At 33.5% G+C, this 18,128-nt stretch overlaps 1 protein-coding gene across 6 annotated transcripts in view; it reads left to right on the plus strand.

Moving 5' to 3' along the window:
• Nucleotides 1-18,128, plus strand: part of VPS13A (vacuolar protein sorting 13 homolog A) — a 243,045-nt gene that overhangs the window by 194,283 nt on the left and 30,634 nt on the right. For 4 of the 6 annotated variants that reach the window (XM_065530725.2, XM_005581971.5, XM_065530724.2 and 1 more), the window contains 9 exons: nucleotides 189-302; nucleotides 1,524-1,669; nucleotides 2,854-2,935; nucleotides 4,100-4,213; nucleotides 5,051-5,126; nucleotides 5,214-5,377; nucleotides 5,687-5,732; nucleotides 5,839-5,962; nucleotides 14,247-14,358. In XM_065530725.2, the coding sequence (XP_065386797.1) occupies nucleotides 189-302; nucleotides 1,524-1,669; nucleotides 2,854-2,935; nucleotides 4,100-4,213; nucleotides 5,051-5,126; nucleotides 5,214-5,377; nucleotides 5,687-5,732; nucleotides 5,839-5,962; nucleotides 14,247-14,358 (978 nt within the window). Of the gene's footprint in view, nucleotides 1-188; nucleotides 303-1,523; nucleotides 1,670-2,853; nucleotides 2,936-4,099; nucleotides 4,214-5,050; nucleotides 5,127-5,213; nucleotides 5,378-5,686; nucleotides 5,733-5,838; nucleotides 5,963-14,246; nucleotides 14,359-14,549; nucleotides 17,458-18,128 lie in introns of those variants that run through there. The other 2 variants (XM_005581974.4, XM_005581973.4) reach the window with 2 other exon arrangements.

Genomic DNA, 18,128 nt, shown 5'->3' on the forward strand with positions numbered 1-18,128 from the left:
TCAGTTTGTCAGTGGCAGACAGAACTGTCCTAATGATAGAGATGTTACTTTCCCTTCTAAGGCAATCATAAGCAATGTTAAGTGAGTCTAGATCTTATAGAAGAGTTTTGGCAGTGTGTCTGCTATTTGCTTAAATATCTCATGCAGGTAGTTCCATTTAGTTTTAGTATTTTGTGTTCCTTTTATAGGTTGAGCTTTTTCATAAAGATATAGAAGCTTTCAAAGAAGAATATAAAACAGCCTCATTAGTAGATCAATCACAAGTCAGCCTCTATGAATATTTTCATATATCTCCTCTCAAGGTAGGAGAAAGTCGTTTTTATTGTCCTTGATAATCTAGGTAATAGCAAATTGATGTAGCATTTATATTGTGTTCTTTAGTAACACATAAAATCGGTAAATCTACAATTAAACTAATTAAGTAACAAAGGAATTACCCTTTTACATTTTTATTTATTTTTAAATAATTTTTTATCATGTGGAGTCACCTACAGCATGTATTTATGTTTATAATTTGACCTAACATTATTTTACCTTGATTTTCTGTTAAGCTGTTAGGTGACAGTTTTCAAATTTTGGCATATGATGATTTGTGTATTAGTTTTAAAGTAATTTATAAAGCAGCCCTAAGAACTGAAGATGGAATGGTATCAAATCTAAGTTAGTTTTTAATGCAAAATTCCTATAAGCTAATTATACAAATAATTGAAGAAAATTATTAACCATATATATCGAGTATATGCAATACAATAAGAGTATTGCATATACTCGACTTATATGGTTAATATATGTATGTGCAATACAATACAGAAGTGTTTTTTAACTGGCTATTAACTTGTGAAATAATTGAAACATACACTTTTGGAAATACAAATGCCTTTCAACTTATGACAGAGTTACGTCTCAGTAAAACCATCATAAGTTGAAAATCTTTTAAGTCAGAAATGCATTTAATACACCTAACCTACTGAACATTAAAGCTTAGCCTAGCCTCTTACACATGCTCAAAACAACTGGGCACAGTCATCTAACACAAAACCTATTTTCTAATAAAGTTATTATAAAGAATTTTGAATCAAAATTCAAAGTGCAGTTTCCACTGAAGGTGTATTGCTTTTACAGCATTGTAAACTTGAAAAATCATAAGTCAGACATAATTCATATACATATGGTCCCCATCATAAGTTGGGACCATATGTATTTGCATCATTTTCAACAGCTTCAACTTTTAGATTTTTAATGTTATTAACAAATATATAAAAATTAGTATTTTCTTAGGTTTACCAAAAGAATGGGATAGGATTAAATATTATGCAATCTTAAATTGTTGAATTGAAGATTTAAATAGAGCTATGTTAGATTTTAAATTTCTTCATATTTCTACTTAGTAATTTTAACATAATCCAGATAACTTTGAAATCTTATTTATGGTGTAGTGAATTTAAAATTAAACTGTTTTTTAAGAGTTAAAATTGTCAATATGAAGAAAATACTTTTAAATATATATCTCTTTATCTTTTTAGTTACATTTAAGTGTTTCACTGAGTTCGGGCGGAGAAGAAGCTAAAGATTCAAAACAAAATGGAGGACTGATTCCAGTTCATTCTTTAAATCTTTTGCTGAAGAGTATTGGTGCCACACTGACAGATGTACAAGATGTAGTTTTTAAGTATGTTTAATATTCAAATCTGTAAATTGATGAAAATATTTCTATTTTATATGTACCTAAAAATTTCGTAAATGAAAAAGTGTGTAAAGTACATTACAGATCATAGGCAAAATGAGGTTTTCTATTTAAGTGAGGTACAATCTGAATAACACAGAACGTATGGTTTGCTCACCCCTAATTACTAAATTACAGAATTATTAAATAATTTCCTTAAGAAAAAGAGACATAGGCCATGCAAGTTGTACGTTTTGAAAGATCTTTCTGGCTTAGGGAAGGATAGGATGTGTATGCCCGAAGATATGGTGTCTGAAATGTATGGCTTTAAAGCTAATAGGAATAAGCCTCTTCAAAGCATATGCAACTAGAACAGAATGAATGCAATAATAGGGGAAATGAAAGGATCAATTTTAAATGTTGTAACCAGGAATTTATATTTTAATGTGAGTCATAATGAAGCTCATAGAGTGGCTGACCAAAGAGATTCAGAGTGTCTGAGTTGAGACTTTAGAAGAGAATAACCATTTCAAGTAGCATCTAGAATTGATTATTAAGAACAGTTGTAAGAATTAACAAGTCCAACACAAGGTAACACTGAACCTAGATAAAGTTAAGTTAGTGTCAAATAAAAGTACACAGGTATGACGTTAGCAGAAATAGGATTCCACTTAGCAACAAGAAGCATAGAGCTTTTCAGTTACTGTATCAGGTATATACTATGGATGGGTTATAAGTAAGCTAATCTTAGAATATATATTCTGTGAATGGGGTTGTAAGTAAGCAGGCAAAACCTGCTGTAACTGAACCTGGCCATTCTTGAGCAACCTCTTTATCAGTGTGTCAGACATTTTCTATGTGGGCCATGATAGGACAGAATGGTGAAATAAAGTTCTAGTGAAATCCCATTGTAGTACATGAGTGGGATTCAGAGGATCTCAGAATTTTCTAAATTACATGAAAATTTATGTGTACTGGTGACTTTTCTGAAGATAAGATCCATGTCTTTTATCAGATTCTTAGAGGGTTCTTTGATTAGAATATGCAGAGATGTATATAAAAAGTAGATTTCCTGATTGGCATGGGAAAATGTACTAGAAGGATTCTAAAGAAAATAAAGCCATTCATTAATATTAAAAATACTTTCTCCATACACATGTACAGACAATATATTTTTATGCTTTTTTCAGGCTTGCATTTTTTGAACTCAACTATCAGTTCCATACAACATCTGACCTACAGTCTGAAGTCATAAGACACTATTCAAAACAGGTTTGTCTAAGATTATCTTACAGAAGCGACAGAGTGACGCAGACTAGTAAAACCTTTTGTGTCTCTACATATATAATGTAGAATTGTCGAGGAACTAAGTAGCCATTTTCAAATTATTAAAGCATGGGTATTTTCCTCAGAATTGTAAAAAGAAATTGAGCTCAACCACTATTTGAATTTTTTGTCCTTATATTTTTTAGCCACTGACAGAAATTTTTTCTGGATCAGCATGGACTGGAAATAAATAAATCTTTAAATAAAATATTAACTAATTTATCACACTTAAGTAAAAAATGGGTTCAAGGAAACTATTAGTAACTAACTGATGAACATGGGATATTTTTAGCGTAACTAGTTAAGTCAGCCAGATATATTTTTTTAACAGATGTTTTTCCACTTCTAGAGAGACTCCTGTGTTTTAGGATATAACTTACGGAGTATCTGATAGAGCTATGGTATGACAGATCACTGAACATGACTCAGGAGATTTGGATTTATCCCACTTTTGCCATATACCCACTATGTGACCCCTGGGTATCATCTGACTTGTATGTTTCTCCAATCTATAAAATGGTGGTAGTAATGACAATGATCACAGATAATTATAAAAGTGAAAGTATTTTAAATATTCTAGAGCTTTACATGAGTATAATGTCATATTATTTTTAATACTATAATACCAAATTACTTTTTAAAACCTAAGAATAGCAATCAATAGGCCTGGCATGGTGGCTCACGCCTGTAATCCCAACACTTTGGGAGGCTGAGGCTGGCGGATCACTTGAGGCCAGGAGTTCGAGACCACCCTGGCCAACATGATGAAACCCCATCTCTACTAAAATCACAAAAATTAGCCAGGCCTGGTGGTGTATGCCTGTAGTCCCAGCTTGAGAGGGGGAGGCACAAGAATTGCTTGAACCCGTGAGACAGAGATTGCAGTGAGCTGAGATGGCGCCGCTGCACTCCAGCCCTGGGCAAAAGAACAAGACTGTCTCAAAAAGAGAAAAAAAAAGAGTAGTGATTAATAAAATGAGATGATTTAGGAGTTGATGTTGGCATTAAAGGTGTTAGCCTGAGAAAACTGGGTGTGTGTTTTAAATAACCTATAAGAAAAAAAATAGATCTAATCATCTGAATTGATTAATGTTCATGTTTTATTTTTAGGCCATTAAGCAGATGTATGTACTCATTCTTGGACTTGATGTTTTGGGAAATCCATTTGGCTTAATTAGAGAATTTTCTGAAGGTGTAGAAGCATTCTTTTATGAACCTTACCAGGTAAAATAGTTATTTTTGTGGTTGTGCAATATGTCACTGATACTTTTGAATAGATAATACATTTCTGTTGTTGAGTTAATAAGTGCAAACATTTTGGAACACACATACAAAAGGACATTATTTTGCAGCAAACAATGGTAAGAGGTTTTGGGGGACATTTTTACCTTTTTCCTCAAAATTTAAACTTAAGGTTTTGTTAAGCTATGCTGAATTGTAAGTGTTCTCTTGGAATATAAAAGGTGGATAAAGTAGAAAGAAGATCACCATGTCTTGCTTTGCACAGTAGTGTGGAACTGTAAAAATAATCATGCAGACTGACACCAGGCCAAGCAATCTTAAAAATCAATGGGAAAAAGTATGATTGTTCTATGTCCTTTAAAACTTTTTCTCAAAAAGCCTCCTACTTTCACTTTTAAATGTATAGGAGAATAAAAGATAAAGTAAAATTAATACTGATTTTGTATACTGTAATTAAAAACATTAAAAGCATTAAGAATTTTAAAGTGTTTTATTTATTTGAAATTTTTATCAAGAGTAGTTTGAACTGTGCTTGCATTTTCCTCATAAACTTGCAATATGGATCAAGCATCTTTCTGTCTTTGTTGAGTTGTCATACTCCTTTCTAAGGGTCAGCTTCTAACATATATCCTTCACACTTTCAGTATCCAGAAATATCCCTAGGAATCCTTTTAATGTGAAACTTTTTGCTGATATCACTTCCTCTGGGACAAAATTATCCATTTTTGTTACTACCTCTTTCCTCGTATATATCTGTAAGCTCATCTTTAAAAGTGTATATAACTCACTCACTCATTTATTTATTATTTGGCCCTTTAGGGAGCCATCCAGGGTCCTGAAGAGTTTGTGGAGGGAATGGCACTAGGACTTAAGGCACTAGTTGGTGGAGCTGTTGGTAAGAAACAGAATATCTACCAAATATTTTTGTGCTAGAAAGTAATGGTATCATTACTTTTACTAAAGATAAAATAATTTCTGTTAGGTGGATTAGCGGGTGCTGCCTCCAAAATCACCGGTGCTATGGCTAAAGGGGTAGCAGCTATGACCATGGATGAAGACTACCAACAGAAGAGAAGAGAAGCCATGAATAAGCAACCAGCTGGTTTTAGAGAAGGCATCACTCGTGGAGGAAAAGGCTTAGTTTCTGTAAGAAATTTCACAGGGTTGTGAAGAGTTGGGGAAATATCTTTTAAACCTACATTTTGTGAATAAGGAAATAGACATGATTCTCACTCCTTAAATTATTATTTGGATATTTTAAGAGCAGTGGGTGGTAGCATATAAAACATGTCAGTAGCCTCCAAAAACATTCTGTTTAAATAAAATACTTAGGAGATCTGTTAATTCTTTTGATATATAAAAAGCAGAACTCTGTATTTTTTGCGTGAGCCAAACTTGGTTCTTCTAGGCATCATAAAAAAGTATTATAAATTTTCAATTGTGTTTTCCTTCTAGGGATTTGTTAGTGGCATAACAGGAATTGTTACAAAACCAATCAAAGGTAAGTATAGTAGTTCCTTTGCGTGATGTATATTACCAAGTCTTTCTAAGTTTATTCTGTTTTCATTCTTGGATGCGATTGTCAGAAACTCTTTTTTTTTTTCCAGGAGCTCAAAAAGAAGGAGCAGCTGGTTTCTTTAAAGGTGTTGGGAAAGGTTTAGTGGGAGCAGTAGCAAGGCCAACTGGAGGCATCATAGACATGGCTAGCAGTACATTTCAGGGAATAAAAAGGTAAATCCTCTTTGGTGTTAAGATATACGTTAAAATGCTTAAGCCATGAGAAATGAAACTTACCTGCTTTTTGGCTTCAGGCATTTAGTTATTGTCTTTGTTTTGTGCTGCTATAACGTACCACATAATATTGCAGACTGGGTAATTTATAATGAACAGAAATTTATTGGCTGACGGTTCTGGAAGTTAAAAGTCCAAGGTTGAGAGGCCGCATCTGGCCATGGCCTTTTTACTGTGTCATCCCATGGCAGAAGGACAAAGAGAGGGCAAGAAAAAAAAAGGGAACCAAAGTCACCCTTTTATAAGGAACCCACTCTCACAGCAACAGTATTAATCCATTCATGGGGGCAGATCCTCATGGCCTAATTTCTTCTAATTAGGCCCCACCTCCTGACTGGGGATTAAGTTTCCAACTTAATCCTTGAGGGGGCACATTCAATCCATAGCAGTCATCAGCACTACAATATGGCAGGTTGCATATGGTCTTCCTAATTCTTTTTGATATTTTTTAAGTTGCTGCCATTGCATTGTTTCAACCTTATGGAGTTCCCCTTTATTTTTCATTCATTCCTAGCAGGCTTACAGGAGCAGTTTGGCAAGTTAAGCAAACTTCAGTTATCTTAGTTTAAATACATTAATGCTATACATATCAATTATAAAATTAGCAAATATAATCTATATCCTTTTTATGAAATGAAGAATGGCATTTTGTATTTCTTGGTTCAAACTAAGTTTGTCTTCATCCTTCCTTTATTATCTTATTTTGTTATAAGTTGTTATAGTAGTCCTTCTTGATCTGCAGGGATCTGCAGTGGATGCCTGAAACCTTGGATAGTACCGAGCCCTATATATACTGTGCTTTCTCCTATACATACACATCCATGATGAAATTTAATTTAAAATTAGGCTCAGTAAGAGATTAACAATAATAATAAAATCAGACAATTATAACAGTATACTGTAATAAAATAAAATAAATGTTACTTGAACACAAGCACTGTGATACTGCAATAGTCATTCTGATAACTAACTGAGACGGCTACTGTGTCACTAATGGACTGGTGGTGTATAAAGCATGCATATGCTGGACAGAGGGATGATTCATATCCCAGGAAGGACAAAGCAGGGTGGCAAGAAATTTTATCACGCTATTCAGAATGGCATGCAATTTAAAACTTAGGGATTGTTTATTTCTGGAATTTTCCATTTAATATTTTTGGACCACAGTTGACCATGGATAACTGACACTGCAGAAAGCAGAACTGTGGATAAGTGGGTACTAGTGTATATGCATTCCCTTTCTCTTCCTTTATGCAGGTAATTTTAATACATATTCTTTTTTCCTCCAAATTAAATTTAGTGTAAGGCTGAAATTTAGTAGTTTCATTATTGTTACCTCTGTCTTAGAAATTTGTAACACATATAACAGATGATAAAATTAATGTTAATGAGACCTATCTCAGAAAGTTAGGTGGGTGGCTATCTTCCTAATCTTTTTCCTTTGTGTTTTCTCTTGCTTTCTGCTCTATAGGGATATGTATTGTCATCATATGAGCTATTCCTCTTAAGCCAGTATTTCATACTGGTTACCATAATTGAGTGTTTCTGGTTTTGGCATTTAGAATTAAGATGGGGAAAAAAGGAATCATTCTCCTGTACCTGTAACTTTAGTTTCATAAATATAATGTGTTGAGTCGTAGTCGTCAGAGAAGCTCAAAAGTCAATGAAACATAAGGAATTTGAACCATGTAAAGGCTTCCGCCAAAAGCTACTAGAATTACCTTCCATTTATCTAAAACCTTATAATTCTATACCCAACTGTATTACCTTTAGGGATTGAGGGCATAATGACACATTTTTAGAAAAAATAATAAAGACTAAGAACTATTAAAGGATGTACTTGTGAAAAAAGACACTGAAAATAAAAGGAGGAATGGCTTACAAGCTTGAAATGTAAAAATATAAATTGGAAAATCTAATTGAGCTACATGAAAGCAACATTGGAAACAAATTATTAAAAAATAATAAAATGCAGTTTGGGGAGAGAATGATTGGCATTAAATATTGTCATTTGTAAAGAGGATGTACTTACTAATATTAGATGAAACAGACATTAAGGCAATAAAAGCATTATTTGGGATAAATAAGGTAATTAGGTAATGATAAAAAGAACTACTAAGTAGGAAGATAGTAACAATTTCAAACTTCTACTCAGTTCGTAAAATTGCCTTAATTTTTAAAAGCACAACTTGACAAAACTGTAAGAACTTTTCAAATGTACAATAATCGTGGAAGAACTTAATATTTTTCTCAATAATTGATAGATCAGGAAGACAAAATGAAAGTAAGTAAATTTTATCTGAATACAGTTAACAAGCTACCTAATACAAATGTAAATAATGATTCAGCACATTTTAGGGAGCGTTGTCTATGATATAGACACTTCTGATCATTTGAGGGGCCAGCAATGAACACAATTGGCAATGGTCCTGTGTTCGTACAGCTTACATTCTAGTGGGAGAGGAGTAGACAAAAATAAGCAACTGATAAATATATGATATGCTAAATGGTGAAAAATAAAGCAGATTAAAGGAAGTAGGGAGATGCAAAATGGTAGGGAGGAGGGTTGCTGTTTTACATATTCAGTGATCAGGGATGCTTAACTCGTAAGATTATATTTGAGGAGAGACCTGAAAGAAGTAAAGGGTGAGCCATGTGAGAAGAATGTCCCAGGCAGAAGTAACAGCAGTTAAAAAGCCCTGATGCAGGAACATGCTTGGCCTATTTGAGAAACAGCAAAACTAGTGTGCCTGGAGTAGAGTGAGGAACGGGGAAAGTTGACAAAGACGTTACCAGGGAACATGCAGGGGATCACATCACGTAGAACTTGGCAAGCCTCTGTAAGGACTTAGGCTTGTGCTTAAGATGAGAGGCCATTGAAAGGTTTTGAGCCAGAGAAATGTGAGCTGGCTGCTGCCTTGAGGCCTAACCACAGGGGACTAGGGTGGAAACAACACTTAAAAGGCTTTTGCAGTAATCCACGTGAGTGATAATGGTGATTCGAGTGATAATGGTGATTCGACTATTACAGTACTAGAGGTTATGTTCTGCATGTATTTTAAAGGTAGTGTTAATAGGATTGGTTGATAAATTGGATGCAGGATATGAAGGAAAGAGAATTGTGAAGAATAATTCTGAAGTTTTTATGTGTAGCACTGGAAGGGTGAGGTTGTCATTCTTTTTAGGGAAAGAGAGGGTATTAGACATTTCCTTTTGAATATATTAAGCTTACAATATCTCTTAGACATCCAAATGGAGACATCACGTCATTGTTGAGTAGAGGAGTTTGAAGTATAAGGGAAAGATCCAAGCTAGAGGTAAAAATTCAAGATTTGTGAGCCTATAATAAGGTGTTTGAAACCATGAGATTGGATCACCAAGGGAATGAGACTGAAAAGAGAAAAATAAGGTCCAAGAACTTGGCTTTTAGGCACACCATCTCTTAGAAGTTGGGGAAATGAGGAAGACCCAGAAAAGGAGACTAAAAAGAAATGGTCATTAAGTTACCTAAAAAATGTTGTCAATTTCTACAAAAAAGGTAGCTGGGTTTTTGATGCAGATGGCATTGAATCTGTAGTTCCATTTGGGGAGTGTAGCTATCTTAACAGTATTATCTTTTATTCCATGAAAATGCAACATCTTTCCATTTATTTAGGTCTTCTTGAATTGCTTTCAATAATGTTTTACAGTTTGTAATGTGCAAGTCTTATACTTCTTTTTAAAAACTTATTCCTAACTATTTTATTTTTGATGCTGTTTTAAATGGAATTGTTTTCTTAATTTTATTTTTGGATTGTTTATTGCTGGTGTGTTGAATCTAACTTTTTTTTTTTTTAATATTTATCTGAGTTTCTACAATCTTACTAAACTTGTTTATTAGCTCTAATGGTTTTGTGGGTTCTTTTGGGGTTTCTATATGAAAGAGTGTATCATCTGAGAACTAAGGTAACTTTACTTCTTCCTTTCTGATCTGGATGCTTTTTTTCTTGCCTAGTTGTCCTGGCTAGAACCTCTAGTACAATGTGAACTAGAAATGCTGAGAGAGAATAGACATGCCTATATTGCTTCTAATCTTAGGGGGAAAGCTTTCAGATGTTTGCCATTAAGTGGATGTTAGCTATAGGTTTTTGTGTCTTTATCATGGAAAGATGTTAGATGTTATCAAATGCTTTTTCTGTATCATTAAGTTGATAATTGTGTTTTCCTTTGTTTTATTAATGCAGTATAATACATTATTTGAGTCTGATCTTAAACCAATATTGCACACCTGGGATAAGTCCCATTTGGACATAATGTCTAATCATTTTTGTATTTTACTGGACTTGGTTTGATAGTATTTTGTCGAAGATTTTTGTGTGCATATTTATAAGGGATATTGGTCTGTGGTTTTCTTGTGATGTCTTTGCCTGATTGGGGTATCAGGGTAATATTGTCCTCACAGAATGATTCAGGAAGTGTTCCCTCCTCTTCAAATTTTTGGAAGACTTTGTGGAGCATTGATGTTAATTAAAAAAAATTAGGAGAATTGATCAGTGAAACCATCTGACTCTTACTTTTATTTCTGGTGAGTTTTAAAATTACAAATTCACTCTCTTTACTTGGTAAAGGCCTAGTTAGGCTGTTTCTTGAGTCATTGTCAGTAGTTTTTATAGGAATTTGTTCAGTTCATCTAGATGATCTAATTTGTTGATATATATTTATTGATCATAGTAAGTATTTACTAGTATTCTCATATAATTATTTTTCCCTTATGTAGTATTTATTCCTAGTATTCCCTTGTAATTATTTTTTGTTTCTGTAAGATTGGTAGTAGTATTCCCTCTTTAATTCCTGTTATTAATAATTTGGGTCTTCTGTTTTTTCTTTATCTGTTTAGTTGATGGCTTGTCATTTTTGTTGTCCTTTTCAAAGAACCAGTTTTTAGTTTCATTGATTATATTTTTTCTATTCTCTATTTCTTTTATCTCTGCTCTAATTTTTATTATTTTCTTCCTTCTGCTAGCTTTAGGTTTAGTTTGCTTTTTCTACTTCTCAACTTGTGAAGTTATATTATTGATTTCAGACCTTCTTTTTTAATGTAGATATTCACATTTATAAATTTCCCTCTGAGCACTGTCTTTGCTGCATCTTGTAAGTTTTGGTATATTGTATTTTTGCTTTTATTTGTTTCAAAGTAGTGAATTTCTCTTGTGATTTTTTTCTTTGACATTTTGTTATTTATGCTTCTATGTTTTAATTTTCACACACTTTTAAATTTCATAAATTTCTCTTATTTACGCATTTCTAGTTTTCTTATGTGTGGTCAGATATCATACTTGTATATTTTCAGTACTTTTTTTTTTCCTTTTTTTTTTTGAGATAGAGTCTCACTCTGTTGCCCAGGCTGGAGTGCAGTGGCGTGATTTTGGCTCACTACGACTTCTGCCTCCCAGGTTCAAGCGATTCTCCTGCCTGAGCCTCCTGAGTAGCAAAAGGCACACACCATACCCAGCTAGTTTTTTTTGTTTTTTGTTTTTTTTTTTGAGACAGAGTTTCACTCTTGTTGCCCAGGCTGGAGTGCAATGGTGCGATCTCAGCTCACTGCAACTTCTGCCTCCCAGGTTCAAGCGATTCTCCTGCCTCAGCCTCCCTAGTAGCTGGGATTTCAGGCATGTGCCACCACACCTGGCTAATTTTGTATTTTTAATAGAGATGGGGTTTTTCCATGTTGGTCAGACTGGTCTCGAACTCCTGACCTCAGGTCAGGAACCACCCGCCTCAGCCTCCCAAAATGTTGGGATTACAGGCATGAGCCACCGCGCCTGGCCATTTTTGTATTTTTAGTAGAGATGAGGTTTCACCTTGTTGGCCAGGCTGGTCTTGAACTCCTGACCTCAAGTGATCTGCCCACCTGGGCCTCCCAGAGTGCTGGGATTACAGGCGTGAGCCGCTATGCCTGGCCTGTTTTCAGTAGTTTTATATTTACATTCAATGTTAGCCAAAAGGCCAAGAAGCAAGTGCTAATTTTGTGTTATTGAGACATGTTTTATGACCTAATCTATAGCTAATACTGAATAATGTTCCATTCCACTTGAGAAGAATATATATTCTGCTGTTATTGGTTTGAATGTTCTATAGACGTCTGTTAGGTCTAGTGGATTATAGTGTTCAAGTTCTCTTTTTTCCTTGTTGATCTTTTATCTAGTTGGTATCCATTTTTGAAAATAGGGTGCTGAAATCTTCCACTATTATGGTGGTATTGCCTTTTTGTCTTTTAAATTCTTAGTTTTTGTTTCATGTATTTGGGGCCTTTTTTGTTAACTGCTTATATGTTTATAATTTTTTATCTTTTTGATGGATTGACCCTTTTTCATTATAAAATGCCCTTCTTTGTGTCTAACAAGAATTTTTTTAAAGGCTGTTTTTTTCTGACATTAGCATAGCCACTCCAGCTTTCTTTTAGTTACTGTTCACTTTGCATATGTTTTTTCCTTTTTAGTTGCAACCAGTTTGTGTCTTTGACTCCAAACCAAGTCTCCTGTGGATAGTGTATTGTTAGGTCATATTTTTAAATCTATTCTGTTTTTATTTTTTTACTTATTTATTTTTTGAGATGGAGTCTCGCTCTGTCGCCCAGGCTGGAGTGCAGTGGCGTGATCTCGGCTCACTGCATCCTCCGCCTCCCAGGTTCAAGTGATTCTTCTGCCTCAGCCTCCCAAGTAGGTGAGACTACAGGCACATGCCGCCACGCCCCGCTAATTTTTGTATTTTTAGTAGATACGGGGTTTCACCATATTGGCCAGGCTGGTCTCGAACTCCTGACCTCGTGATCCACCCACCTCAGCCTCCCAAAGTGCTGGGATTACAGACGTGAGCCACCACGCCTGGCCCTATTCTGTTTTCAGTTGGAGAATTTATTCATATGTATATGCTCATGCATGTGTATATATTATGTTAACGGTCCCCAGCCTTTTGGGCATCAAGGTGTGGTTTCGTGGAAGACAATTTTTCCACAAACCAGAGAGGAGGGATAGTTTGAGGATGTAACTCTTCCACCTCAGATCAGGCTTTAGTTAGATTCTCATAAGGAGTGTGTACCTATATCCCTCACATGGGGAGTTGACAATAGGGTTCGCCTTCTTATGAGTATTTGATGCTGCTGCTGATCTGACAGGAGGTGGAGCTCAGGCAGTGAAGCTTGCTCGCCACTACTCACCTTCTGCTGCGCTACTCAGTTCCTAACAGGCCACGAACCAGTACTGGTTCAAGTCCCAGGGGTTGGGGACCTCTTAATAAATATTTGTTGAATATGTGATACTTGTTGAGTGAACAAATTGAGTGGTCACTTATGACCAAATAAGCAAAAATGTTAAATCTAATACTACCATAAGCAGTATATAGTATGTGTTTTTTGTTTTTTTGTTTTTTTTTTAGACAGGGTCTCACTCTGGCATCCTGATTGGAGTGCAGTAGCTTGGGTCTCAAACTATCCTCCCACCTCAGCCTCCTGAGTGTCTGGCACTTCTAGTGCACACCACCATGTCTGACTAGTTTTTTATTTTTTGTAGAGCGGGGTATGTTGCCCAGGATTGGGGTATGTGTTTACAGTAATACACATCAAGCCCAGTAGGAATGTGAGAACTGTGAGAGTATTTGAACATTAGAAAACTATATAATGTGATTTGTAACATTAATAGATTAAGGAAAATATACCATGGGATCAAAACAATGCCAGAAAAGAAATTCTTATTTAAAATTCATTGCCTATTTAAGATTTTCAAAAACAATAACAAAAAAGAACTGTTGGTAAACTAAAAGTAGCAATTAACTTTCTTGACTCGATAAGGGGTGCTTTAAAAAAAAAAAGTTGCTGATAACTATACTTGACAGAAAACTCTTAGAAGCTTTCCCTATAGTCAGGAATGAGACAAGGATGCTTGCAATCCCTTTTTGTTTCTAGCATTGAACTAAAGAAACTAGACAACGTAATAGGAAAAGAAAAAGCAACAATTGCTAATACTGTGATTATTATCACAAAGAAAGTTCAAGAGACTTAAACTTCTCTACAGTTCTGTATTTTTCTAGAGAACTTATACTATTTATGTTACAAAAACAATTTAAAATTAGAAAATGTTGTAATATTTTTATTTAATCTGAAATAAGATTGTTTTTAGTAATTGCATTTAAAGTTTATTTACAAGTTTTTGAATAATTTTTAAAATCAAGTCCTTTTTTTTTCCTCTAGAGCTACAGAGACTTCTGAAGTGGAGAGTCTGCGACCTCCTCGGTTCTTCAATGAAGATGGAGTTATCAGACCGTACAGGTTGAGGGATGGTACTGGAAATCAGATGTTACAGGTAAATTAAGAACTGTCTTATAAATTAAGATTAATTTAGTCAAGTTAGATTTTTTTTAAGTAGCCATTTAATATATATTAAATTATTTGGGCTTTTATCTATTTTACTTAATTCCACTTATAAGTTTCTTATATTTACTTAGATTTTAAAGTACATTTATTTACTATAAGATTTTTTTTTCTTTTTTACAGGCATCAAAAAGTTTGATATGAAAAGTTAATGCATGACTTTGCAAGTGAAAGCCAACAGTAGATTTTAGTCTTAAAATTTACAAACTACGTACAGCTGTTTCAGTATTTTGAATACAAAGAAAAACCTTTTGTATTGGTAACTTTTAATAGGAATTTTAATGAATCTGGTTTTTTTATAGGGTATTCTTAGTTCTGCACTGGATTTGCTAGATTTGTTGAAAGCCTTTGTACCTTATATATCCTCATCATTGGTGGTACTTACTTAACCAATGAAACCATTTCTGTTGTGGGGTTATTAAACCACTGGTAGCTTTTATACTAGATATATAATCCTTATATCCAATTACACAAGCCGAAGGAAAAACAAAACTCAGGAACACTGCTATTGTGAATTACTCTTGGATTCTTGTGCTTTGCCTTTGAAAATGCTTAAATGGCCGTGATCCTCTTCCTGCTTTATTCTAGTGTAGTCTGTATAAAACTTGTGGGATTTAATAAGCAGTTCACATGCAAACCAGTATCTTTTAATAATAAAAAGTGGCTTCTGGAACAATAGATACTTTGAAGGTAGAATCTGTTTAGACAACTTTCTTACTTGGTAAATTTGACTTTTTAAAACCTGGATTATACTGTAGATAACTAGTAATCATATGTAGGCTATACCAGTGTCATGTTGTTTCTGTGGTTTAGAGGTGGAATACTAAATCATTTGTTTGAAAAAAAACAAGGAATCATTATGTTATGTAGGGTTGCGGATACTCATGGTAGCAATAAACTATTGGAATATGAAGTTTCGTTTATAGTTTTAATATTTTAAATACTGTGATATTTAATGTGATCAGAGTAAAGATTTAAACTTCAGTATTTTACCTATTGTAGGACATATAGTATTGCATGAAATATACTTCTAACTCTTTCTCTGAGGCTTCTATCTAATATGTTAAAATGTAACCGTAGAGTTAATATGCAATATTTAGCAAAGTGATTTTATACTGTATTTAAAATGTTTTTAAAGCATCAAAATAATTGTGTATTGGGATAGAACTGGTAATCTATTAAGAGGTTGTGCTCTAATGGACAGATTGTACAGTCTCCACAATGACAGTGTATCGTTCTTTGGAAGGTAGTAAATTTGCAGAAGTCACTTGTGACTGATACAGTCGAAACGTGTATTTCTACCCAATACCTACCTTCCCTTGTTAGAACACAATTAACAACTTACTAACATTTTACTAGACTAAAAATCAGATATAGTATGAAGTAAGGATGAGTATTGAGGAGAGTTTAGGAATATATCCTCATTATAAGTGAGCTCGTTATAATAACCCACAAGGAAGCCATGAGATACCAATAATTTCTCATGGCTGATAATTTGATTTCAGTGACAAGTACATACCTTCCCATTGTTTTCTGAAGGTTTAAACTTTGAGATGTAAAAACATGACTTTTGACTATGTACTTTTAAAGATACATATTTATTTTTAATAGGTCAGTCTCATCATTAATCGCTAAAAGAGCTATTTAAATGACTAAAAACCACAGCGCTTGTTAGCCATTACTTGTTTTTCAGCAAGCATTTACACAGTATTAGCTGAAATATTTGGATTCACCAAGTACCTTGGGATGTTGCAGTTAGCATTTTTTTCTTACAGGTATAAAAAGTGGATTGTTGTTTTGGTGGTAGTGGGTTGTTTTTTTTTTTTTTTTTTTTTAAATCAAAGCTCTAGTATATTATTAGCAAACACTTTAAAAATATGTAAATACCAGTACTATGGAAAATAATTAGCTGACACATAAACTGGATTTAAAATCCATCTCATCTGCCTAGATTTTATGTAAGTGATATAATGAAGGTGCCTTAAAATATTTGATACTTTCAAATGTTTCTCATGTTATTTTCTTATTTTCCAAAAAAGGTGTATTCACTAAATTGTATACACTCATATAATGATTAAATATAAAATACATTCTTTTATTGTGCACCTTTCTATCTAGAAGGTAGTACATTATTACAGTGTTTCCTGCTGGTCAAAGTTGCCTATTAGAGAAATAGAATGGTAATTTTAATGTAGTCACAGAATACCTTATTGATATCATCAAACCAATTTATACATTGAGTTTGTACCAACTAGTGGAATTGTCTTAGGTCTATTAAGTTATGGAATATTATATCCATAATTACAGCCTGAGTCATAGCTGAAAAAATCTGCTTTAAAATTATTCTCACTCTTTGAACATTTCATAATCTTACATGTTTTCAAGCAATTTGCCATACTTTACTAACCTTTGTGCTTCTTCTTTCCTTTGCCATGCTTACAGAAAATTCAGTTCTGCAGGGAGTGGATTATGACTCACAGTAGCAGTAGTGATGATGATGATGGTGATGATGATGAGTCAGATCTAAACCGTTAAAATTCATATGTTCTTTATTTTACTTGGAATGTTTCATTACCATGTTTTGTATGACTTATACCATAATGCCCATATGTCCATTTAGAGGGAGGTAAAACACGTTTTCTTTTCAAATGTTTTCCTACACATCTTCATAAAGCAAAATAATTGTATTCTTTAAGCACAGAAAAAAAATGTATCTTACATCCAAAGTAGCGCATCCAACATATTATAGATTTGCTTATAGCTTTGTGTTACATAGTTTGTCTTTAAGATTTCAAGTTAGACTTAAATATAATTTTGATGTTCACTGGTTTTATTTTAGATTACCTTCTTATTTGTTAGCAAAATGCCTTTTTTTAATGGTCTCTGTAAATTTTCTGGGTTTTAATGTAATGCCACTGTGTGAAAAAAAAAAGGAAGAAAATAGTAATAGTCATTTAATGTTTTATATTTATTATTTTAAAGATATTTTTGTCAAATTTCTTTTAATAATAATAAACATATGCAATCTAAAGCAGTGTGAATTTGTTGTTCTATCCCCAAATCATATAGATTGAACTACTATTATAAAAAAACAGTCATGGCCTCTCATGGAAGGTTAGATAGTAAAATAATTTATAGTCTGAGAATGAAAAAAAGCCGTTCTTTCGTGTCTTTGCTTTACTCTTTATTGTTTTGTTTCACTTATTTTTTGTGAAACAATAAACAAAGTTGGTTTTAATAGTCCTTATAGTCACTTATTAATTTGTATATGCATCTACTGTATTTCTATTATGAATTCAGAATATTTGGAAACTTCTATCGTAAACTATATATATTTTTTCTGTGTAATGTTAGGGAAAATGTTACATATATCTCTGAAAGATCCATTAGTAAATCTATTTTATGTTTTGTGTAATAAAGGTTTTTTAAAAAATTTCAACATAGATGAAACTGTCCTGTTTCTCTAATATATCAGATGTACATTAAAAAAATTCTATGTAAATGATCATTGGTAGTTAGAATGTTTAATCCCTATGACTGCTGTGCTTTCGGATCAACAAAGGAACATTTATCTAGACTTCTGCTAATCGTGTTGCTTATACTGAGCTTCCGCTGTAGTAGGTAGCTGGCCTACTACAGCGGAAGCTCAGTATAAGCAACTGGTAATTTAATTTAACTGATTCAGCACATGATTTCTTAGTC

This window comes from Macaca fascicularis, chromosome 15 (assembly GCF_037993035.2).
Source record: "Macaca fascicularis isolate 582-1 chromosome 15, T2T-MFA8v1.1".
In the NCBI taxonomy this organism is placed as follows: domain Eukaryota; kingdom Metazoa; phylum Chordata; class Mammalia; order Primates; family Cercopithecidae; genus Macaca; species Macaca fascicularis.